The sequence below is a fragment of the Engraulis encrasicolus genome, chromosome 2, assembly GCF_034702125.1.
Source record: "Engraulis encrasicolus isolate BLACKSEA-1 chromosome 2, IST_EnEncr_1.0, whole genome shotgun sequence".
Taxonomy (NCBI): Eukaryota; Metazoa; Chordata; class Actinopteri; order Clupeiformes; family Engraulidae; genus Engraulis; species Engraulis encrasicolus.
The window spans coordinates 43,121,023-43,147,542 of NC_085858.1; the positions used below are offsets into that span (position 1 = coordinate 43,121,023).

At 42.1% G+C, this 26,520-nt stretch overlaps 1 protein-coding gene across 1 annotated transcript in view; it reads left to right on the forward strand.

Moving 5' to 3' along the window:
* Window positions 1–10,440: 10,440 nt before the first annotated feature.
* crhr1 (corticotropin releasing hormone receptor 1) overlaps window positions 10,441–26,520 on the forward strand; it is a 41,748-nt gene continuing 25,668 nt past the window's right edge. Inside the window, exons 1-5 of the mRNA XM_063218146.1 lie at window positions 10,441–10,446; window positions 14,126–14,216; window positions 15,385–15,414; window positions 20,681–20,818; window positions 25,223–25,308. Of these exons, the coding sequence (XP_063074216.1) occupies window positions 10,441–10,446; window positions 14,126–14,216; window positions 15,385–15,414; window positions 20,681–20,818; window positions 25,223–25,308 (351 nt within the window). The remainder of the gene's footprint in view (window positions 10,447–14,125; window positions 14,217–15,384; window positions 15,415–20,680; window positions 20,819–25,222; window positions 25,309–26,520) is intronic.

Genomic DNA, 26,520 nt, shown 5'->3' on the forward strand with positions numbered 1-26,520 from the left:
AGTAGTCTGAGTGTGGTGCACATCTGTCTGAACTAATGAGATGTCGGACCAATGGGGTTCTTGTTATGCTCCTCTGGCTTATTGTTGGAGTCACAGTATGGGCTGTCTAACTCCAAAAGGCCAACCCTGTGCCTATAGCCCAACACTGTGGATTGCAGAGAACATCAAGACTGCCATATTCACCGTTGGGGCCTCAGTTTGCAGTTCAGAAAACATATTTGTTTTGACCTCTGCTGTATATCCTTATGTAACTGGGGTCATCCTGCACATCCCAGCCCCAAGCTTGACCTCGCCACCTCACAGGGAAGCCCTGCCAAGCCATTGGCATTGATTCCTGTTGGGGTCTTCCTCCATAGCAGGAGCATTGATTCTTGTTGGGGTCATCCTCCATAGCAGGAGCATTGATTCTTGTTCAAGTCAAGTCAAGTCAAGTCAAGTCAGCTTTTATTGTCAGTTTCTTCATATGAACAAGTCGTACAGGAAATTGAAATTGCATTTCTCTCTCTATACCATGAAAGGACATATACATACATAGGACTGACATTTACAGACAGACATCAAAGTGCAAGGACAAGTAACAGTGATGGACCAATAACAGTAAAGTGATGAAGTAACAAATAATAACTGAGCATTTAAAATTGATGAGTGACAGTGATGGACCAGGGGCTTGTTGGACTTGGGCTTGTTGGACTTGAACGTGTTGGGGTCTTCCTCCAGATAGAAAAAGAATGCAAATAATAAAGAAGCTCAGCAGAATATATAGTAATACTAGTTGAACGAAACGTCTGCATGGGTTGAAGGAAACGTCTATATGGTGAACGAAACGTCTTCTACGAAACGTCTTTATGGTGAAAGAAATTTTTTCTACTAAACGTCCATTGAACGAATCGTCCGTCTCCCTTCCTCTATATAGGAGCTTTTTTATTTTATTTGGGAGAACATCGTAGTGCCCCTGTCAACAGAGCTCCTGTTTGTTGCTTCCATGACCCACGCTTCCTTCTAACTCAGCCTGCTTTTTTGACAGTCTGTCCACTGTTGCTTACTGTATGGTGCACTTATAAAACCAGAGCTGTCTTCCTCAGCTCCCCAGCAGTAGCGGTTCTCCATGGTGATAAGGGAGGGTGGAATTCCACGGCACTTCTTGCTGTGACTCATTTCTCTAGCTTCTCTACTGTTGAAATGAGGACTTCTACCACATTTTTTTATAGGCTACTGATTTAAAGGAACAGACCACCCTTTTTTGATTTTCACATATTTGCAGTATTTCCCAGCATTGTTCATGAATGTGCATATCATTTTCTTCTCTGTGTTTTCAGTGCTTAGATTTATTGGATCAGAATTATTAGCATAGCTTAGCATAATCACTGAAAGTAACTGGTATCTTTAGCATCAAGCCACAAGTGATCACTGGACCGAATTAAATTGCTGTTTTACACTCTGGTGAATGTTACATTCATTTTAAAGTGGTTTAGAAGTACATTTGATGGTGTTTTATTTTGTACCATAGACTTGCATTACTATGCCTAATTTGGGTATACTGTCAAACGGGGCAATGCAAACACATAGACGAAAATTATATGCACGTTCATGAATAATGCTTGGAGATACTGCAATTATGTGAAAATCAAAAAAGGGTGGTCTGATTAATGCAATATGCTAAATAAATGTTTTTATTCCACTGCCAAAGTGCGGCCACAGTTTTCTAATCTACCTTCCTCCAGTTCATTTCAAAGCCACATCAACATTACTGGCAATTGCAATTTATCACGGAAACTGAAGAGTGAAAACGGTTTAAGAGTGAAAGCTGTTTATATGACTTACAGACACAGTGCCATCAGACTACAGTAGTGCTGAATCCAATACATTCATTTATTACCTACGCCAACTGGTGGATAAGGGAAGGTGGAATTCCACGACACTTTTTGATGCAAGCTGTGACTCATTCTTCTAGCTTCTCTACTGTTGAAATGAGGACTTCTGGGGCACTATGGCGTAGTGTGCTGCGGCGCAGCCCACATTTGGGCTTGCATGCCCACCCACGGGGACCCTGGTTCGAGTCCGGCCGTGGTCATTTCCCAGTCCTCCCCCGTCTCTCTGTCCCACTCGCTTCCTGTCTCCATCTCAATCTGTCCTGCCAAAATCAAGGCATAAAAGCCCCTAAATAAGCATTTTTTTTAGAAGAAAGAAATGAGGACTTCTACCACAAAGACTCGAGAGGCAAAAAGGAGGATCATTGACTTTTATTAACATTGTGTCTGTGCATGAAGTTAGCTAACGTTGCATATGAATATTGGTGCAGGCTCCTGTCTTTTGGAGGTTGGGGTGCGCACATCCACAAAGCAGTTATCCAGGTGCCAGACGAAAGTGGAGACAGTGTGATGAAGTGGTTCGCACTCTGGGCATTAGCTCCAATAATATAAACTTTATTTCAGTTTTATAAACGGCCACGCTTCGATCCAACAATGGAATCCATCCCACTGTTGGATCGAAACATTGCCGTTTATAAAAATGAAATTAAGTTTATATTTTTGGAGCTAATGCCCAGTGTGCGGACCACTTCATCACGCAGGCTCCTGTCTTCACATCTGGTGACAGTGGTAGGGGTAGGAGGGGTGGAGGTGGCCTCAAAGTCGGCTTATCCTATAAGCAAAAAGCTAAATTTGGCAGGATATTCGATGCGACAACAATCTATTGGCTGAGAGAGAAAGGATGCGTTAGTTATGTAGAGAGGAGTCCCAAATGGCGCGCCGTGATTGGACAATATGCATGAGATGATACTGATGCGAGAGATGCCTGTTGATTAAAGGAAAACACTGATTGGTTAGTGAAAGCAATGGGTCAGCCGAACTAATTCAAATCCTCCTGGCAGAACTTATGCAGTACATAGCTCCCATTTCACACACCTGGGATAAGTTTTTTTTTTTTTTTAAAGTTTTTTTTGGGACTTTTTGGGCCTTTATTATGACAGGATAGTGTGAGATGAGAGGAGACAGGAAATGATGTGGAGAGAGACATGGGGTAGGGCTGGGAAATGACCCCGGCCGGACTCAAACCGGGGTCCCCATGGGCATGCAAGCCCAAATGTGGGGGGGCTTAGCACGACCTGGGGTAAGTTTTTACGCTCAGGAATGGACTAACCATGCAAGACCCTAACATGCTTGCTGGCCACCATACAGTAGGCTATGTATCCCGCAGTAGATGATCTGTGCCATCGTTACACAATCCAGCAAAACTCAGTGACTCATGACATAGCAGCAGATCTGGCTGGCAGTCACAAAAAAAGTGAACACCACCAGCATTGTGTTTTAGCATGGCTGCCAATATGAATAAGCCCACACTGTGAGGTGTCCTGACACAGCTGTGATTTGAACTCCTGTTGCATCATAGTGCCTCAAAAATGTCTGGCCAATATGGGTGGATGTTGTTGGGTTGAGCTCAAAACCTTGACTTTCATTTATACAGACTGAGTGCCATGTTGCCCTATGTTCTCCTCCCTCTCTGTGTGTGCCTGTGTGTAGTGTGTGTTTGTCTGTGAGTGTTTTTTTCCCCCTCTCCCTCTTGTGTTTTCCGTGCGCAGTCATGGGGAAGCTGTTAGGGGTGTCAGGCTTTTAGTCCTTATCGCTCCCTGGAGGTGCTGTGTGGAGTGCTACTGTCTCACAATGACATCGTGCAGCTTCACTTTGCACTTGTGGAATGCAATCGGTATGTCAATCTGGTTTTTAGGCGGGTTTTGATTAGAAGGAGGTGTCCACCAGGATGGCATAATTAATATATTAGGGCAGTGTTTCTCAACAGGGGTGCCGGGGCACCCTGGGGTGCCGCAGGTCCCCCTCAGGGGTGCCGTGGAAACGTGGCTGATAAATAAATCATGTAATATAATACATATTTAATATAAATTGATAAGTTAATGCTTAGTCAATGGAATCTTTCATCTGCCATTTACGCACAATAAAGTAAATATAGGTTGCCCCAGTCAGCTGGAACTTTGAACGTAGGTCGTGTGACATCTCCACATGTGTTACTTTTCTAAGCTTGTGTGGTATCGGATGTGATGCCATGTTACGGCTTGTTGGTTTGGGGTGCCTTGAATTTTTTCATGAATTGAAAGGGTGCCTCGCCTTAAAAAAGGTTGAGAAACACTGGATTAGGGTAAAGTAAGGAGTGTGTTTTTGATCAGGGTCCTGAGGCATTCAGTAAGTAAATCAACTGGCTTGCCCTCACCAAATGATATCCATCGCATTGCAAATATCTCTTTCAGAATAAAGGCACTAATTGTGGACAAAATAAGAATGAAATCAGCATTGAAAAGTTATGTAATGAAGATCATTTAATTGCCATTTGTGTAAGTTTATATGGATATAGGCATATCTTGGCACATTTAAAATCTCTCCCAAAGCTGAAAACAAAGATGAGCTGGTGCCTCCCTTCATGGTCATCTCAAAGCTCAAAAGTTGTGCAGCCATACTGATCTGTAGTTCTAGTTATCTGAAGTAGCGAGGTTGTAAACATGTAAGCAAGGGTGCTGTTTTGAAAGCAATTTTTTTAAAATACAATCCATCAAGGTCTAATGTTCAAACGATTCTCTTTCCAGATCCACGGATAAGGTTATCATACCACAGTCAATGAGTTCACACCACTCTATGTTAATTAAAAATCACACCATACAATGCTTAAAACGTCGTATGAGTCCTTGATGCGAGCCACCATTGTTATTGAAACAACAACAGCCTCAAGATCACAGACCTTCCCAAAAGACCACTCCTGTGTTTGTAGCTTGGGCAGGGGGGTGGGGGGATGGAGCTGTGCGGAGGAGCCATGAGCCACTTTTTCTTCACAGCTACATGTTCAAGACATATTGGTTTAATATCTCCAAAACCTACCAAATTTGAAAGTGCCCTGTTGCTATTAGAGACAGAAAGTAGCTGATAACCTTTTATGGTCAAACTAAAATTGCCTTTGAATAAAATGCATTGTGTGGGGCAAGTTGAAGCAAAGCAAAAATGTCAGCTAAATGAGTTTCATTTACTACAATAATGAATCTGTGAACTAAAACAACAGAGAAAGAATACAGATTGTGGGCCTAAACAGCTTTGTTTGAAACAACTACGGAAAATACAGTATGTGGGCTGCATTGTAGAATCAAAGAATGAATCTTATTGTTTAAGTTGGCTGAAGCATGTTTTTATTCATTCATCTTATCTCACCTGGCTATGATCTACGACAAATTACCTGTTATTTATCTAGTACTATTGCGTGGTCTTCCAGACCAGTGGTTCTTAACCTGGGGTGCGGGCACCCCCTGTGGGTGCGCCAGAGATTTTAGGGGGTGCACAGAATTTTGTTTGTGTTGAGGTTGTGACCAAAACTCGGCTTGCGAACATTATAATTAGACCAAAATGTTTTGGTCCCCATGTAAAGGTATTAAGATATTGATTAGTGTCTCAAGCAAGAATCATTGTAATTAATCACTTCTACACGTGTGTAAGCACTGAAAAATTATGGAAGTTTGGGTTGTTGGTGCAAAGCTTGTCTTTGGCAGAGGTAAGGGGTGCTTTAAGAAAAAAAGATTAAGAACCACTGTTCCAGACTCATAGATCAAAATAGAATAAGTGGCTCAACTTGCCCTACCCTCAGTGGCTCATCTTACCCTATGGCCACCATTATGAAAATTAATGTTCATCAAAAGGATTAAGTTAATCAAAAAGGACTTTAATTAGCCCTCATATTCAAATAATCTATTTTTGTTTTCTGTAAATCATCTTCACTTTGGTACATGAAACACACTTGGAGACCACAAAAAATCTGTCGCACCATATTTGGCATGTGTTAGAAAACCGTTTCCACCACCTTAGAATGTGGTGACATGATCCCATTTGTTTACCATTTCCTAGAAACAGGGTTTGGCTAATCTTTTCCTTAGGCTCATTTTACCCTGCTCTCCCCCATAACACATCATCTTAAAGTTACTTAATATGAGGTGTTAAGCCCACAATTGCCTCAGAGCTGTATATCAGCTTATTTTGGATAGGCCTGCTGTGGAAAGCTACAGCGACAGCTGTTAGTGACAGGAATCCGGCTCAAAATCAGCAGCCCACCCAGCACACACCATAGGCTCAGGCCAGCAGTGACAACACATAAACTCTTCAAAATAAAAAGAACATTTTTTTTATAAAGGAGCATTAAGCTATAACCAGCCTACTTATTTCTTTGTTGTTACTTTATGTGTGTTTGTGTTTGTCCCCCTAATTCTACAACCCCTGGCAAAAAGTGTTATCACCTGTCTTGGAGGATGTTCATCCAGTCGTTTTAATGAGGTAGAAAAAATAGACAACAGAGACGTGTCACAGACACGACAGAATGCTCATGTCATTTGAAAAGGCAACTGTCTGGCTTTAACAATTTGAGGAGTAAGGATTTCCCCTCCAGTTCTTCTAGAATTTTACCTGAACATTCTACCGTTTCTACTCAGTGTTAAAAGTCCTGCAAAGTCCTTATGACATAGTAAGAACTCAAAATGTTGGCAAAATTCTCTGACTTAAGGGTCATTTCACATTAAATACCAGACCGGCATGGATTTCAATTTAACTTATGCCATGTTTACACTGTGCAATTTTGGCCCGATTTTGCCATGGTCAGTCGAACAATTTTTTGGGAATCGGGCCGATTTCTGGCTCAATCGTGTAGTGTACATGGGGTAATGACAAGTGATTTCATCTCACAGCTTGCGATCAGCAATGGTATAGTCGCAAGAATAGCAAAACTGTTTGAAATCCTAATGACCCCTCATGTGTGAATCGCACAGTTGAAGCCATGCTACGACCCAACTGGACAATACATTTCACGCTACCCATGCCGATATTGCTAGGACAGCGCGATTCTCGCCTCCACCTCAGGTGCGTGTTTCCCTTTCGTGTTTTTGTCATCTTCAGTTCCGGAAAACAAGCGTGTCTTACAGTGTGGGCATTTTGCTCGCATCCGACCTTCGGCTCGTATAGTGTGAGGACGTGAGTCGTGAGATGTGAACTTTAAAACCTACTTGTGATTCCTTTTACAGTGTGAGCAGGAGCTGAATACCTGCAACTGAAAATATTGCACAGTGTAAGCCCAGCATAAGTGTGCCTTTTTAGTGGCAACTGGCAAGGTAGAACCCCAGAACTGTATTCGTGTGAGTCTGGTACCAATATCAAGGCAGAAACAGACTGAAAAAGTCTTAATTGAAAGAATAGCACGCATTATACATCAATCCTTGATTATGCCAGTACATTTAAGACACACACAGATGGTTTTGTTGTTTTGAAAGTTCTGCTCTGGCTCTACAAATCACGAAGAAATTAGTGGCACCATGCTGTGCACCAAGCATACTGTGCCATGCATGCTTGTGAGGGGGTTTGATAACATGCTGTAGCTGTCCTAATGTATTATTTGTAAAGAAGACACAAAACCGTGGATGCAGCAATATCTCAATTCTCTGGAGGTCTTTGCCGTATCACAGGCCTACCAGTTCCATGTTCTCCATTTACGTTCTTTTGTTGTTGGCCTGCCCTATTCATTGCCTGGTTAACACCAGACCTAATCACAAGTGAGATTAGGTCTGGGGAGTTGCCTATTGTAAATTCCGTATGGGGCCGGAATACTTGGCTATTATGACACACTGCCCTGCTCTCTGATTGGGCAGAGAAACTGTTAAGGTCGGAATGCTTGGCCATTATGACACAGATCCCATGATCTTGTACGTTATGAGTCATCCTCGCCATACTGTCTTTCAGATCAAAACGATTGTGTAGAACTAAAGGCAGTATGGGAGTTCCCAGGCTATCCTATTCATACTTTGCTGAGAAATGCTGGTACCAATCAATTCTACTTTGTGGATGTATAGTAGGCCTATATTAGCCTACATGGCTCTACAGAAACGTGGCGCTAAGAATTCAAGTATATTGTGTCTGGCCTGTGTCTGGCCACTGTGTTTATGTTTAACACAAAAGTGGCATAAAGGTCGAGAAAGTGAGCCTGCACCATCATCTGCAGTGGTTTTATTGCACAAACAGGTAGACCTGGCAGGAGGGAGTATCAGTAATCCAGGCAGGAGATGCCCATCGTCCGAACTAGTAATTGCACTGCATGCTGGGTCAGATATGGTCTGATTTTCTGAATGTTGAACAGCATAAATCAGCAGGCCCGGGCGGCTGAGGCAATGTGGTTGGAGAATGACAGATAGTCGTCAATCATGACGCCAAGATTTTTGGTGCCTATGTCAGATCTTTGAAACAGTCTATCGGTGTGGCACATCTTGATGTGTCAGTCTCTGCCCACGCTACTTTGCAAAACCGCTCCAAATCTGACAGGTTGCGAGAGCATCTCCTGTGCACAGCCCTCTTAAATACTTGATGACAGTCAGGTCTGGTGGTGGTGACATCATTAATTAATTACGAAGAGAAATCATCTCAGAACAGCTTTGCCACAGCCTGATTTTAAAACTATCAACAGTAGGGGCATTTTTTTTTTACATCGTCTGGAAGCTGGTTCCAAAGCTTTGCAGCATAGCTGCAAAAGGCTGCCTCACCAGACATTGTTTTGACAAATGGTATTACCAGCAAGTTTTTTTTCTCTATTGATGTTAGGCCTAGTTGGTGCACACAGCTGAAACATATCATGTAGTGGAATCCCATTCCATTTAATGATTTAAACAGTGCTTTAATGTGTTTACTTCAAAGCATTAACTTAACAACTATAAAGTTGTTTCTGTAGCACACTGGGAGCAAATGCGGGTACTTGGGGTATTGTAGGCAATGCTTTTTGTTGTTGTAAGAACCCTAAACCCTTGCAGCATTTTGGATTAGTTGAAGCTGTTTGATAGCCTTTTTGGGAATGCTTTTGCAGTGGTCGACCCTACTTGAAATGAAGTCATGAATTAGTTGATCTAGATCTTGTTTTGACATAAGACCCCTAAGTTTAGAAATGTTTTTGCGATTATACAATGCATGGGATGACAGTTCAGGGATAAGTAGCATGCTATATAAAGTACTGAATATTTATTAGCAGCTATTTTCGCCCCACTTTAACATTGCCAAGTCCATATGATTGGGCCACTTTTATATGTGCCATATACGAATTGTAGTCCATACAGTATGAATCATTTTGCAAGCTCTCTGTGGGACAGTCCAGCGATCAGTAACATGGGACTCACTGTAATGTAGAAAGTCTGTCCTACTTTCATGTTGCCTTAAGATTTTTGTATCTTTCCTCCAGAGAGCCATGGAAGTAAGAGTTGGGGTAATCCCATTGACCTCATTTTTACACAAAGATGGCAGCTCACGGAGCATTTCACACACAGATCGCCATTGACATAGTTCCAAAATAGTTCCAGGACGTCATGTGAGCGTCGAACACAGAAAGTGCATTAAAGGTTCGTTTAACGTCACCGCTGCTTGTTACGTACTGTAGCCTACGTCGTGGTTCTGTGTTGCGAAAAGAAAGCAGCTGCCTAGAATGATTTGGTTATACGTGAATCATGTCCCCTGTACTCCCGGTTGTCACTACTCTGAATTCCATGGCTCTGCCCTGTTCTACTGCATTAGCATCCTGCGCTAACCCATATACATTTGCGTGGTGTGTATAATTTATGTGACTTTTGTCCTTTTGGTCCATTTTTTCCCCCTAACAGTTGCATTACCATGGCAAAATGCACTTACAAGTAAATGATGTGGGGTTAAGTGGCTACCATTTATACCTGCTAGAGTGCTGACCTATTTAAGCAGGGGAGACAGAATGCCTTTTGTCCGCGAGGGCTTAAAGAGTGGGTTTAGGATGGTCTCTTGATCTGTGCAACAGGGGAGAAAGAGAGGCAAAAATCTCCCTGTGTATTTATGATGAGTTTAAAAAAATAGGCTGTTTTTAAAAATATTGAGTTAACTTAAAAATCAGTCTATCTCATTTTCTTTGAGCCACTTTTTTTTTTTTTTTTTTAACAAAACATCTTCTAGTGGAGTATGATAAATCAAATAAATCAAGTCTGGTCTCATATGGGGGCGTTGTCCCCTCCTTCTTCTTCTCTTTCTGTGGCGTTTGGTGGCGGCTTCCATAAGATGTGCACTAGTGACATCTATAGCGCTAAGCTAAGGGAACTTCATTTCTTCTCAACCTAAAGGTCTCCTTAACTAAGGTGCCCTAAAGGGGCATTCAACTGACTGAACATGGATCCTAAAAAAAAGGTATAGTCTTGATTTATCTTATTCTACTTGAAGATGTTTGACTATAGTACACCATGCTGTGGAGGTCACTTCCTGGCACTAACAGAGCAGGAAGAGAGCGCCATGAACAACCCTGAGCCGTAGAAAAAGTGGACCAGAGCATGGTGAGATAAATGGGATAAGCCTGAGTCCCCTATTAGATGGCTCTGAGACGTATTGACCGGATCTATTAGTTCTCTTCAGACACGTGGCAATGGAGGTCAGGCCTGTTAATCATTGTGATTACTTGCACACCAGTCAGCACTCTGTGTGTGTGTGTGTGTGTGTGTGTGCGTGTGTGTGTGTGCGTGTGCGTGTGCGTGTGCGTGTGTGTGTGTGTGTGTTTGTGTGCTGTTTTCCGCTCTAGATCTGGGCAGGGAAAAAAGAGAATCAGTCCAATGAAGGGCAGCCTTTTTTGTTGGTCATTGTGAGTAGTACACAGAGTGCATAACATGTACACCATCCCCAAATATATGGGTCAAATATGTAACGCCACTTTTCGTGTTCCTATGATTTCTTTTTAGTAGAAAAAGGTTAAAATTTCAAAATAGACTCACGACATACTTAAATACATTATCTTACTTAGCATAACTTAATTACATAATAATTACACTGGTAGGCCTATTAGGGCTGTAACGATGTTGTAACGCTTTGAATAAATGAAAGTGTCAGCTAAGTGTAATGTAATGTTGTATCGAACCGAGAAATCGCGATATAGAGAGGCACGATACTGTATCGCGATACTAGGAGGCGGTATCGTGATACGCCCTTTCAGAGTTTTGTTACCCATCAGCCAGACAACAACCACATGATATGAAGTGATAGTGCTTCCAAGGTTCAAATCATCATTATTATTATTATTATATATCTTCTACCTAGTGTATAAACATCATAGTTTTTAGTCATAATTTTATTTTATAATGTTGGAAAACGTGAAATCGTGAGGCGTATCGAACCGAAGGTCAAAAATTGTGATACAAACCGAATCGTGAGTTGAGTGTATTGTTACAGCAGTATTAAATGATATTAAATATTGTCACACTGGTTATTACACTGTACCTAATGTGGTAGATCCACTGTAATAGTGAACCATTAAAATAAAGTATAACCAAGTTTTGTATTAATGAACGTGCTATTCTCATCACAGAGGGCTTTTTGTGATCGACGGTAGCATCCTGTCAGAGCGCTGTCCAACTTTTGAGACATCTGTGGAGCTTTTCTCTGTGCGTAGGGCTTAGCTCCTCCAAGTCCTAAGGGGACGGTGTTCACACGATCCACAATCTGTGGAGCTCGATCAACTTCAGTGCGAGATAAACACTGGCTCAGGGTACTTCTGCGCATGGATTACAGTGCTAACAAAATGCACATGAGACCAAAAAAAACCCAAAAAAACAGAAAAGATAAAAAAGCAGCAAGTACACTACTTGCTGAATAACTCTGTTTTTGGTGAGTGTTTGGTTATTACCTCTAATTTCTAATAATGTATTGTAAGATTTGCTCACTATGCATAATGGATTCACAATGAGTGCTGCTTTCTAACTGGACAGGCTGATATCACAGAGGTATGATTACAGGTAACTTGCAGTTGCATGGTGTTTTTTGGAGCAGTGTGGCTCTGCCTACTTTATATTGCACATGGCTTGACTTTCCAAGCACAAGGTCCCTCCCTTACCACTTCATTTGAGGTCCCTTATGTTATCTGTACCGGTATGCACTAAACTCCTATGTAGGCCTTGGCCTGCCTGCTGGCTGCCTTGCCCTATCTGTGCCCTATCTTCACCTGTCCACCTGCCTAGCCCTTCTCTCTGCCTGCCGTGTGTGTGTTCCCACAGCCCAATATCTCAGTCTTCCCTTTACAATGACACCAAACATAACAAAATAAAATATTCCATTCCATGTCCATTATAGAGGATCAGCTATGGCAGTGTCCATCTTGATTTATAAGTGTTATATTCAACCTTAGTTTACATTATGTGTCATACCTCAACACAGCTTATCTGGTCAGATGGTTAGATGATCATTGGAAAGCCGAGATTCCAGGCTTTCAGAAGAGGTGTGGTAGGCTTTGCCACCTTTTCGGTAACAGTTTCCATATTTTAAGGCCCTAGCTCACAAACTATGCTATGGATTATTACCTCTGCCAAGGAGGTTTTGTTTTTAGTCGCGTTGGTTTGTCTGTTTGTGGGTTTGTTTGTTTGTCTGTCAGCAGGATAACTCAAAAATTTGTGATCGGATTTGTATATATTTTTTTTAGTTAGTTTTAGAAATGACAAAAGGAACAAGTGATTCGCAATTCTGCTGGTGATTCGGATCACGATGCGGATCCAGGAATTTTTCTACACCATTGCGGGATAGGGCGAATTTCGACAGTCCAGTTTCTAACTCCACAAAAAGAACGCAGAAAGAAACAGGGATTAAGAAACAGCATTTCCAGTGCATTTCTAGTTTATGCTTTTATAAGTTGCTTTGGATAAATGTGTTAAATGTAATGTAATATACTACACACAGAATATTGATGGATATACTCTTACTTACTCTAATCTTATATTTAACACACTGTTGGTTAAACCAATTGAGTACCATATTTTCCCAGTTTATTGGAAAATAATTTTGAGGAAGACTGAAGAAGGAATTAATCGCCTGTCCCAAATAACCGCCTGGTTTCAAATTGACACCAGGTTTCTTAAGTGATTGAGACAAATAATAGCCTGGGCTATCATTGGATATTTCCCAGTAGATCACCTATTTGACAGGATAATGAAGATGTCAGTCAGGCTCCTATAAGCTAAAAGCATTGAGGATTGAGGGTTTCACGCTTCAGTCACCAGTCTGCCATGATAACGTTGATTTTATGCATTAAGGCATCCTACTAAATCTTATGAGGCCAACATCTCAGAGGTCCCTTTAAGTTTGGCATATTTCACATATTTGTGCTGTTCTCTCATTCATTTTCCTATATTATTTCACTGCTCTTTACTCAACCCATCCGAACATGTACCTTGACTTTCTTATTTCAATCTCCCCGCGACACCACCTCACCCATTCTTTAACTCGTTTTTTGTTTAATACCCTTCATTCTATTTTCTTGGTTCTTTCTCTCCCACTCATCATTTACCAGCCAATTAGAGCCACCCGCTTCGAAACTGTCCAATCAGAGTTGTCAGATGAAGTGAGGACCCAGATGTGAAGATGTGAAGACCACACTGGGCCGTCGCCACTAATGATGCTCCTGAGGCACTTCCCCATTCATAACACCATATCATCCACATCAATAGTCATCCAATCAAATCATACAATATCATCACCCACCCATTCACCCACAGCTATCATCCACCCACCCACTCACTCGCAACACTTCTACAGGGACCACAGTAGCTGGCGATTGACCTAGATGAGGGGACATTAGAATGCTTCACGTGGTCACTTTTATTCCCTCTCTCCATCCACCACCCACTACATCCCCCTCCCCCTTTCTGTCCTTTCTCACTCTCTCCCTCTCTCTCTCTCTCTGACCAATTTCCTCTTCACTGTACTTGCTTATACCGGATTGATCTGCCTTTTTGTTTGTTTGTTTGTTTGTTTGTGAAGCATATTGAACAACCTTGCTGTATGAAATAAGCTATAAACATAAATATTACCTAGCGCAGGAGTCTTTTTCAAGGTGTCGGTGCGTGTGGGAAAAATAAAAATAAAATAGCAGTGTAGCCTCGGGACCCTCCTTTACTCCTTTGAAGTTTTGATGGCCTTTTCCCTTGAAGAGCACCTGCAATACATTTCTTTGAGACCCAAGGCAGCGCTCTCCTATCTCTCTTCCTTCATGAATATTACCTAACCAAGCCTTTCTGTTCCTCTTTCTCTCTCTTCCCCCTCTCCCCATTTTTCCTCCTTCCGGAATTCAGGCATTATTCACCGTATGGACGGCGCTGATTGTCACTGTGGCAGCAGATCTCACCTGTGACATATACTTTCTGCTGTCCGCCAACATCTCAGGTGAGCCCCATCTGACTTTATACAGCACATCACTGAAGCGCACAGCCACTATCACATGCAGTATCTTAGTATCATTTACTGTATGGAGCCCCTCGCCCTATGCAGTATATCACTCACTACAAAGACATTCACCACATTCTGTCATATGCAGCTCTGAAAAATATAAGTGACCACTGTAAAACTATTCGTTTTTTTCTGATTTTACCACTCATAGGTATGTGTTTAGGTAAAATTAACATTTTAATTCTATAAACTACACCAATGACGTCTATTATTAGTATAGAGGTCAGTGGACAACACCAATTGTAGAACGATTGGGCATTATAAGGGTGATTGGTTGTCAGGTTTCAGCCTTTTTCTTACCATGGCCATGTCTCTGAGCGTTGAAACCATGTTCTTCTGGACTCATGATGTAGGGTTTAGTTCTGGAATATGACAGCACTGCAGGGTAATTGTTTTCTGGCAGTTTCACCTTTAATTCTTCTGCTTGTTTATTGTGTATTGACTGAATAGACTGTTTATAGAATATTCAGAGTTTGGTTGGTAGATCTCTTTTGTGGCCCTTTTGCCCAGAGGAAAACAAAAATACCCAAGAATTATGCACACCCACTGACCTAGATATACGTACTGTATGTAAGACAGTATATACCACTCATATACCTGGCCCATCCAGGGTTGCACGGCACCCAAGTGAATGAGACTGTTTGGGAAATAATATTGGTGTGTTTCTAGGCCCACTGGGGTAATTTCTGCTTGTGATCGTTGGTTAAGGTTGTCCGAATAGAAGGTTTATGGATAATTGCATTCCTACACCTTGGTGTTTGTGGGATATGTTAAATGCAAGCTACAGTTAGGTTTCATGCAATGTTTTGTGGACAAATCTTGATGAACTCTTTGGTGAACATTGAAATGAGAGGTAAATCTTACCTTTTAATAGATAATTTCACTTAAAATTACGTGAATATGTTTGAAAAATAGTTAAAAAAAATGTTGGTTGGCTTAAAGGACACCCTTTCATTACCTTGGGGCTGCATCAAATTTAGCCGAGCTGTTGGATAAAACTCATCTGAGATAGTTGGGGTGACTAGTCGATTTTAATATATAGGTAGTAATAAACTTTAATACATGTTTTGTGTCCTTTTGTTTTTTCTTTTCATTTCTTTGTCAGCTCGCACACTGGCCCTCCTGAATCATACATTTGGACAAGTCAACATCACATGTAAGTAATCAACTGTGTACTCTAAACGTGTGTTCCCACCAGAAGCAATTTAAGTTGTAAAGTTGTGTTGGTAAAATACTGCTAATGGTGTCATTTCATGTGAAATCAGATACTGTACTTTGGGGCTCGATCCGACCCAAATTTTAATACAACTTAGTGTGCCTTTTCAGTGGCAAGGTTGAACCCCAGAACTGCATTTGCATGAATCTGGCTCTAATATACAGTATAGGGAGAAACAGGCTAAGAAAGTTTTAATTAAGAGGTTATACACTTGTCTATTCATCCTTGATTATGTTAATCGATTTAAGTCATAAAGAGATGGTTTTGATGTTTGAAAGCTTCTTTCTGGCTCTAAAAATCGCACAAACAACATGGAACGCAACAGTTATCCAAGTATGAATTATGCAATGTTAAAATGTTAAAAGTTGAATATCAAAAAAACATATATTTTAAAATAGCCAATATCTTTTCTACGCAAAGCCTAAAATGTCATTAACAACACCTGAAATTATGGTGTTCTTGAGTCATTTCAGAGATAATTTGACGTAGCCCCATAATGCATGCCGTTCCACCTCTGTTATCTTAATTGGTACATCTTGGACAAAAAAAACCTTTAACTGACGAAGCCAGATTTAGCTGTTTTTTGCCCTTTGGCTCCCAGACTATTGCTGGTTCCTTCTGCTGAAGGGAGTATCAATGCTACTGGGGAATGACATTTCCGGAGGGCGTGTGCTGCCTGACCCAGAGCCATGGAATTCAGAATTTGTGACAACCAGGGTACAGGAAGTCGGCTGGTGACATGATTCAGGTAGATAAAAATAATTGTAGGGCAGCGGCTTTCTTTTCACCAGATTGGCACAGAACCCCTAAATAACAAGGAAAGATTAAAAAAATAATTTTTTGCACTTTCTGTGTTCCATGCTCACTTCCTGGAACTATTTTGGTACTATGTTGACGGCGATCTGTGTGCCGAAGGCTCCATGAGCTGCCATCTTTGTGTAAAAATGGACCATGGAGGTCAATGGGATTAGCCTAAAGACAGGCTTAGACTGTCGATATTTCAGCCACAGGTATTCAGCTCCTGCTCACACTGTATGAGGAAATCGCAGCCAGGCCACTGACAGCTTTGGCCGGGCCCAGGACAAAGTCATCTGAAAGGGCCACCAACCTCATACATACAATGGAATAAGGGCCAACTTCTGGGCCCCTCCTCTACCTGTGCCCGGGACAACATACCTGGTTGTCCCCCGTCAGCTTCCTTGTTAGCAGTGCTTAAAAGTTCACATCTCATGACTCACGTCCTCACTACATGAGCCGAGGGTCAGATGCGAGCAGAATGCTAACAACACCGTACGTCACGACAGGCTTGTTTTCCGAAACTGCCGATGACAAACACGTGAAAAGGAAACACGCACCTGAGCGAATCGTGCTGACCTGGGAATTTGTGCCTTTTTGTGCATGGGTAGTGGCAAATCGGGCCATAACACTGCTGCAACTGTGCATTTCAATTACAAGGGGCAACCAGAATTTCAAAACCGTTTAGATTTTTTTTGCGACCATACGATTGCAAATCGTAAGCTGGTTGTGAGGTGAAACTGCTTGTCGTTACCCCATGTATGCTACACAATGCGAGACTCACAATTGACCTCAGATTTAGGAAAAACATCGCCCCGATTCCCAAAATGCTGTGCAGCGACATAAAAATCATGCCAAAATCGGGCCAAAATCGGGCCAAAAATCTCACAGCATATGTCCGGCTCTAATGTGACCTTATGGTTTCTAATGTTTCCTATGGTTCCTGCAGTGATCTCTATTACTACTTTGTAAAGGGCAGGTGTGTAACCAAAACTAATGACATTTTGTTTGTCCTTTTTCTTGTTTTTTTCAGCGTACACTTTGGCCCTATTGAATCAATCGCAGATGCACACCAACATCACTGGTAAGATACAGTATATCTGTTGCTGTGGTAAAAAAACAAAACAAAAATGATTGGAAGATGACAATGCAACATTTCCTAGTTAGTTGAGAGTATCGAGTGGAAACTCGTTTTTTACCGATATAAATCCATGACAGTACATAAATCAATATTCTAGGTACAGTATTGCCATCATTGCTCTTTGATGAAAAAAAAACAAATGTTGAAATAGCTATTTTTGGTAATGTAATCTGTAATTTAAAGGGGCTCTAGGTAGGATTAAAAGTCTAATTAATCACTGTCCCGAGTCAGCCAGTGCTTAGTTGAGTGATTAGTAGGTGAAGCATGACTCTCGTGACCACTTCCACGGTCTGCTGTCAGAAAACCCCAAAATGCAACTTTTGACAGCACGGTTCGAACGAGTGTCATATGAAACACTTCTCATACGAAAAATTGCTTCACATACCGTATTCATGTTTGTATCAACAGCTAGCATTCCGCGATGAAAAGCATTCTCACAGCACGTTTATGTAGCCTCTTACTGCAGCAGGGGTCGCCGGCGACCCTATTCACTTGCTGAAAATGCTTAACTACATCACAAAAACATTGCTATGACATTACAGAGAGCCATAGTGCTGCGCTAAGAGGTTAAACAGCAATTTTTCATGAGACAGGCATGCCACGGGTACCGCGCAAACGACGTCATCCTACATTGTGCCCCTTTGATTAAAATTGACCAGTTCAACAAGAAGTATGTCACCAACTCATTTAGGAGTAACTGTGTATTATGCCTATCAAGATTTCTCTGTGAGTGAAATGGCAATTAAGTATAGCTATTAAACATTAAACATCTATTAACCATAGCCTTCTTTGTGAAGGAAATTGTGTGGTGACAAAAATAGCACAGCTAAATAGTTAATGAAGTGTTAGTGAAGTTAGTGAAATCAATGTGCATTCCTTGACATGAATCATAATTAGCAGATTATGGCGTATCGCAATTATGAACACAAAGCGAACTGCGCAACTCTTTGGCACAAGACTAATAGACGCAAGGCACATGTAGAATATAGTAATTGCCAACTGTGGGCCAAAGGTCAGTTTTGAAATCAATATTGTTATTTTTATTGTCATGTCTTCATTATCACTTTCATGCAGAGCTCCTTTTACCAAAATGGTAAAGACTGAACTCTTGGCCTGTTACGCAAGACTCTCCGTAATGTCATAGCTCTATTTTTATACTATTTTTTATAATTTATAATGATTTAGTTGAGTCTTCATCAAACAGTCAGTCAGATCACTGCCAATCCCATCTGTAACTACTATAGATCTCACATTTTCAGAAACCTACTGTAACAAATAATCATGCCAAAACAAAAATGTTGAAATCACTTCTCTCAGTTGCACAGTTTGATCAGTGATCAGTTTGCACACACACACACACACACACACACACACACACACACACACACACACACACACACACACACACACACACACACACACACACACACACACACACACACACACACACACACACACACACACACACACACACACACACACACACTGCACACAATCTGTAAAATAAGCAAAAAGGGAAGTACTGCCCCTTATGGTGGCCAAGGGAGCAGTCTGATGCCGTGGCAACAGGCAGATTACGGATTCAAAGCCCCCAAATTGACAAAGGACACATATTTTTAAGTTGCCACTCAAAGGCCACAATGAAACTCATTTTCCAGATGAGGTGTGATTTGTGGCCCACAATGGGTGGATGCAATACATGCAGTGAAAGGCCATATCAGATATAGAAAACATTAAAAAGACAATCAGAAGACTGGATAGGTTGAAAAAATCTGTTAGAGTGGGAATCATATTGGACCTGAAAGGCAGGCAACATCATACCCTTGTACATCTCCCTGAATTTGGACCTATCCCTTTTTCTTTTAAAAGATTTGACTGATTATATGTCTTTTATGTGATGTTACAAAAAGGACTGCTTCTTTCATATATCTTTCCTGTTCCCTAGATTAACTGTCAATAAAAAGAAGGAAAAAAGCTATGATACTAAGTGTATTACTTGCTATTGTGCTAATTGTACAAGTTTATGTATCTTGCTTCCTCCAGCTCTTATCATATGCATTGTAATTTATTTGCCGTTATAATCCCTCAACCTCTTGTTTTGGTGATCTCTGCTGTATCATGTAACTAACTTGATCGTTTTAAAAAGGGGTAAGCGAGCAGCCTGCTATTGATACATCCTGAATATCTTGCACAGAATTGTCACTAGTCTCCCCTTGGATTTGATTTTCACTTGTTTTTTGTTGTTGTTTTTTTTAATTTTAAGGCATACAACAAAGCAACTACAATAGCATACACAATTGATCAAACACTCCACTGTCCTCCGCACCGTTCTCGAATAACCATTTGCATTTGCTTGACACCGTCAGACAATACTAAGACCTTGCGTGTCACCCCTTTCTTTCATTCTGATTGGATGGCACTGATGAATGGATTTGAAGCTGTACATTTTTGTTAACACTCATGTTCTTCACCAACATCAATATTCATGAATAAAAAAAAGGTCACCCACACACCCACACGTAACATTTTCTCAGTCATTATGAATGCTTAGAAATGGATGATGGCGATGGAAAATACATGTAGGCCTACTCTTGAGAAAAGATAAGTGCATCACAAATGTGAGTTCACGTACCCCTCATATTTCTGCAGATTTCTAATCATGTCTTTTCATTGGAAAATACTGGAAATTAAAACTGGGACACAACACCTGTAAGTAGTCAGTGTACAGCTCTTTTAAATAATTGCCCCCTCAAAATAATTGAACACATAGTCATTAATGTCTCAAGCTGCAACAAAAACTGAGTACAACTCTATGTGAAAATGCAGAGAGAGAGTCACGGTCCGCTTCAGTAGTCACAGTACATGTTCACATGCATGTTTTCTTTGGTGAACTTGAGCTTTCCAATGTCTGGAGCGTTCATGCAGTATCTGACTGCTTGTATTGCCTTGTGACTGATGAAAAATTGTCTTTGCTTTCAGTAGAAAATGTCATGCATTGCAATGCATCGTAGAATCGAATTGAATGGATTCGAATCGTTACCTCCAGAATTGTAATCGAACCGAATAATGAGGGCAGTGCCAATGCACACCACTTCTCACCCCATACTATCATATACCTGTATTACCTTATATACAGATTATATACGTAGTAGTATATTAAATGTTTAATTGTGAAATAAGTTAAAACAATATGTGTAATAAATTCCACCCCCAACCCCACCTCTTTATCTTTCTCTCTCTCCCTCTCTCTCTCTCTGTCCCTTTCTTCAGGTGCATACTGTGACACGTCTATAGATGGCATTGGCACTTGTTGGCCTAAAAGCAGTGGTGGAGTTGTGGCTCGGCCCTGTCCGGAGTTCCTCAATGGTGTTCGCTACAACTCCTCTAGTAAGTACATCACATTACACAATATACATTGCATAATTACATTATACTTAAGCGGCGTACACACACATTGCTAGCTTCTCGCTTGCCCGCTACTCTTTCATGGAACGTTCGCTGAAAGTTCCCGCTGCTTTAACTGTCAATGTACAGGCGAGAAGTACCGAGCTCTGCATTCCAATTGGTTACTCGCCTCGCTCGAAGTAAAAATATTTTCAACTCGGGATCCGCCCACACCGCATCGCTTGTACAGTACTCGCCTACTCGCCTGCGAGTCTCGCTGGAACACATTGACATTCTATTGAGTTCATTGGCTGAGCGAGTAACTAGCAGCAACGTGTGTGTACAGCCCTGTACAGTAGGAGCCATTTATCCTTTTCCGTCCCCGTTCCAAGCGGACTCTCAACTCATAGCTGTGGTGACTTGATAGTGTCATAGCAAAGTCCCTTCCTGTAAGTCTCTCCACTTGGCGGCCATCTTGTCGACGCCTCAGGGCAGCTATCTCAGATTAGAAAGACCACGGGCATCTCAGATTGAATGGGAAAAGCAGGAATGGGGTTGAAGGAGAGGATTGTGCACATCCCAGGGAAAGGTGCAGGACGAAGGCCAACTGTAGTTTTCAGAGTGAGAAGTCTGCACACTTAGAATCCTTTTTTTTGCATTTTATTTTTTCATGGCAGGATAACGTTTCGACCTCAACAGTCTTCTTCAGAGAATCTAAAAATCGAAGAATCAATAAAAAGGATTCTAAGTGTGCGGACTTCTCACTCTGAAAACAAAAGCAGGAATGGGACAACTGAGCGATACACAAATCATATGGTTGGAATCACAATGAAAACCATATATATATTATAATGGCTATCTAAGATTAACCATATACTAAATATGAAAGTAACCCTGCAAAACACTACTTCATACGGTTCTTACCTCAGTACTCCTCCGTCACAGCCGCTCTAAGAATCCCTCTCAAGATGGCCCCTGGATCTGGAGTCCGGACTGTCAGGCAGCGTTTGATGAACTGTGACTCATAAGCTCTCGCCCTGTGCGCCATCCTGTCACAGTTTCAGAGAGGCGTGGAAAAGCCTGTAGCCTTCGCCTCCCAGCCACTTTGAATGCATCTGGGCGTGCTAACGGTGGCATTTTGTACCTGTATGGACAGTGTTTTGCCCAACAGAAAGACCACCAGGCCCTGCTGTCGGCTTCGGGATGGGGACACAGGCCCCTCAGTCTCCACAGATGGTCAGACCGCCTGCGGTAGTATAACTTCCAACTACCAGCCAACCACCGCCCTGCTGCTCCCTCCCCAGAGGATGAAAAGGATGCCACCTGCTAGGGCTGCACGATATTAGAAAAATATGCGATACACGATAACATGACTGTATACCGCGATATCGATATTACTCTCGATATTTAATATATACATATATTTTCCCTCTCAACTTGCCATTCTACACTTTATCATGTACTGAGAGCAATGTTTTATTTCCAACAATATTTTTATTAGGAAAAAACATGGCTAATATACTAGTCTGATTATCATCGACTTTCAAATATCTTCAAGACTTGGTCTGACCAAGAGCATAACAATTAGCATTTCCCAAATGGCCTCCCTTGGTTTGCTAATGATTGTTTGCTTCCCAACAAAGTGGGAGGAGTTCCCATATTTGCGGGAACTCAGAAAGTACTTGCATTGACTCTTGACCTGACTGCTAGCAACGGTTAAGCTGTTGCGTCACTACGAGGGCACGGCCTGGCTACTAATATACAGCATCAACTTAAAATGCCAACCTTTTTAACCTTTTCTTTTACTTTTCACCACATTTGCTGGTATTAAAATGTAAAAACTAGTTATCGTAATTTAACCAACTTTTGCAATATGTGTATTGCAAGCCGTGATATTGCGTTAACGATACATTTTCGATATATTGTCTTACTGATGGCATATCAGGGACACGTCATCATTGCCAAAGCCAAAGAAAGGTGCTGGGAGGTCTTGTGGTCGTGTGGTGGCTTGCCATTGACTGTGAGCTGGAGGGTCTCATCCGCTCCTGCTCAGCGTGCCTCACCAGTGACATGACTGGGCCATCCACTCCAGCTCCACCATACCCAGGCTTTTCCAACCGTCCTGGGTAGAGGCGTGTTCAAGGCAGTGACGTTGTTTAAGCAGAGACGTTCTATTGGGACTAAGAAATGTTTGGTTTAAACTTTGGCTCAGCCTGTTCTGCCCTCAACCAGCAGCAAACCAAGGGAGGTGGGTCAACCATGCCGAATGTTAGTTGTTATGGTCTTGGTCAGACCAAATCTCGAAGAGATTTGAACGTCATGATAATCAGGCTACTACACTACACTTCACTGGTCATCTGTACCCTGGGGCTACTTACAGCTGGATGTCTGTGGGGAGCTGCCGAACGTGCTACAGCACCAAAGGTTCCTCGTGGTAGTCTACGACCGGCATTCCAATTGGCCTGAGGTGGCTCCCATGGGTACAGCTACCTCTACCACTGTGATCAACGTCCTTGACCGACTGCTGGAGCCTGCCTCACGCAATTACCATGGACAACGGGGCTCTGTTCCTGTCCTCAGAATTTAAGACCTTCCTCGCGGCGTAACTCAAACTGCGGTGTAACCTCCATCTATCACTCCCATTGGATGTGTTTGGATGTGGGGTGGAACGATTCAATTAATCCCTCAAAAATGGACTGTGTGCTCATATATCAGAAGGATTTTCCCTCAGTGCCGCACTGTCACAGACCCTCCTCCACTACAGAGCAACCAGCCACTCCACAACAGGGGTCTCCTCTGCCCTGCCGCACTTATAACGGGAGCTTGTGCCGATCACCTGTCAAAACTCCATCAACCAATGGCCGCAGGCCCTTATGAAAATCTGCCATGATTTACTATAGTTTTACCATGGTTTTAATGCTGTCATCATGGTGGTTATACTATGTTTTTTTCTTTAGTAGACATGCTTCTACCCTGGTGTGTCATACTCATGGTTATCTGAACCAACCATAGTCTTACTATGGCTTATCCATGGTAGTAACCATTAGGGCTGGGTTCAAAAGATCGAATCGTGATCCAATATCGATTCATGTTCGAAAAGGGCAATATCGATTCAAAACTTTGTGGATCGATCTTTTGAAGATCATTATAGGCGCTATTTTCTCAACCACAACCTGTAGCGCTCTTCCACAGTTTCCCACTTATTTCTCACAAAACAACATATTTTATGTTTGTGTGGGCATCAAAGCCAGAGATATTTTGGTTTTTATAACCGGTCTTAGAGTTCTAGGCATCAATGGGTTAAAGTGACAGCCCAGCAACAAGAGCTCGATATCGAATCGAATCAAATCGGGTCTTGGATTGAATCGGATCGTAGCCTTCTGTATCGGAATCGAATCGATCCAGGAAATTTGGATCGATTCCCAGCCCTAGTAACCATTGTTTTACTATGGTATTTCATGATGATTCTAAGTACTATGAACCAACCATAGTTTTATTGTGGTTTATCCATAGGACTACAGCAGCTGTCATAGTAGTAGCCTCTTACGAAAATTAACCGATTTTACTATGAAAACTACGTATCCATGGTGGAAGTTCGACAAAACATAAAAGACCAAGTGGCCTGCTGTCAGAGCTTCAGACTAGGTCAGAGCCCGCTGGCCCCATAGAGCCATCAGGCTGTTATCCTTCTGGTCAGCCCTAGCCTGATAAACCAGCCTAAATGTGAGACCGGAGTAATTTAGTCTGGCCCCGATGAACGATACCTCTGAAGATTGTTGATGAGAACAACCTGTTGTTTTTTCAAACCGTGCCGGCGCTCTGACAAATCTCTGCGTTGTGATTGGGTTTGCCAGACTCAGGGCACAGTGTTCAAAACGTTCTCGGATCCGAGGCCAGACCCACTCGCAGCTGAAAAATTTCGGCGTCCCAGCGGGTGGCGCTGGTTTACCAGGCTAGGTCAGCCCCATACTAAGGCCCAACCTCAATTCACCCCTTGGTCCTACCCCTTACCCCTCCCCTTCCGTTTTGTGTAGGGGTAGGGGTATCCCAATAGTCGTTAAGGCAGAGGGGTAGGGGTAAGGGGGAGGGCTTTGTAGCCCTAAAAAAGGAGGGGTTCGGACAGGCAGACTCCGTTTGGAGGGGTAAGGGGTAGGGGTAGAAAAATACAAATGGGATTGGCCCTAAGTCAATTGACAGCACGGCCCAGCTTAATTTCAGCTGCTGACTGATGGCTCATGTTGACACGCCGCCGGTTGCTTGTTATTTAGTGCTTCTGTGTTAGTCTTGTGAACAGAAAGACTTCCTGTAACCCGGTTGTCACAACTCTGACTTCAATGGCTCTGGCCATAGTCATCCCACATTAGCCTCACAGTAATATCACTGTGCCTCTCTCTCTCTGTCCTGCAGACAACGTGTACCGAGAATGCCTCGCCAATGGAACGTGGGCAGTGAAGGGGAACTACTCACAATGTCATCCCATTCTGACGGAAGAGGTGACTAACCCCCCCAACCCCATCACACTTACACACACACGCGCGCGCGCGCACGCACACGCACACGCACACATCACACACGCACGCACACAGCCTCACCTTAATATCTTTGTGGGGCCCTCCCATTGACTTCCATTCATATTAACCCTAACAATAGCTAAAACAGTGCCCAAACCAAAACAATCCCTAACCTTAACCTGTCAGTGAGGAAATATTTTTACACTTTTACTTTTACCAGTAACAACAAAACTACCCCAGCAAAAGGGGTCAAAACATAGGGTCTAGGATTTAGGCCCCACATGGAGCGAGGATCCCACCTCGTTGGTGTGCTCCAATATCAGTGGCCTCACGAAGGTAGATTGGTGCAGTACACTCACACACACACACACACCATGACAGATGACGAATTATTTCAGAATTAGATACATTTGATTACATTACATTATTACATTACATTTAGTATCACTTTTATCCAGAGCAATTACATTTACTATTTGGCAGGGTCTTGGTTACAGTCCCTGAAGCAATGTGGGGTTAGATGCCTTGCTCAAGGGCACTTCAACCATGGATGCAGGTGTAGGGAGAGGTCAGGAGGGATTCAAACCTACAACTCTCAGATTGAAAGACTAAATTAGGCCTTAGACCTTAACCGTTAGGCCACGGCTGCCTCAATTAGTATTGGGCAATAACTTGTCCACACTGATAATCCAGACGTGTCTGCCCAGAGCAGGTCATGAGGCTGAAAAGATAACAAATCTTCTGTACTTCACCTCACAATTTCTTCTAGATATGGTAGACAACTGTGGGATGGGCGTGGTCATTCTTGTTAGCAAATACTGGTTTGTTCTGTTAAAAAGTATGTAACTTCAAACAAAAGCAAAAAAAACAGTTGGAGACAATGCTGATTGGACACTTGGTTCATGAATTACTTGGATTGTACACATTGTGCATTGTGCACATGTGTTCGATCAAGGCCCAACCTTACACTAAATACTGTATAATATGTCTACCTTTCTTCCATACAGTAGATCATCATAGGCCATAGATCAAATCATATACTTCATAATATCTTAAAACTGCATTTACATGTACCGGATGTCTTTTCCCTAATGGTTTGAGATGAGAAATGTGCCTTTAAATAGCTTTGGTAAATACAATTCCAGAAGATATTGTGCATATAATTGAGTAATGCAAAATGTATATACTGTACGT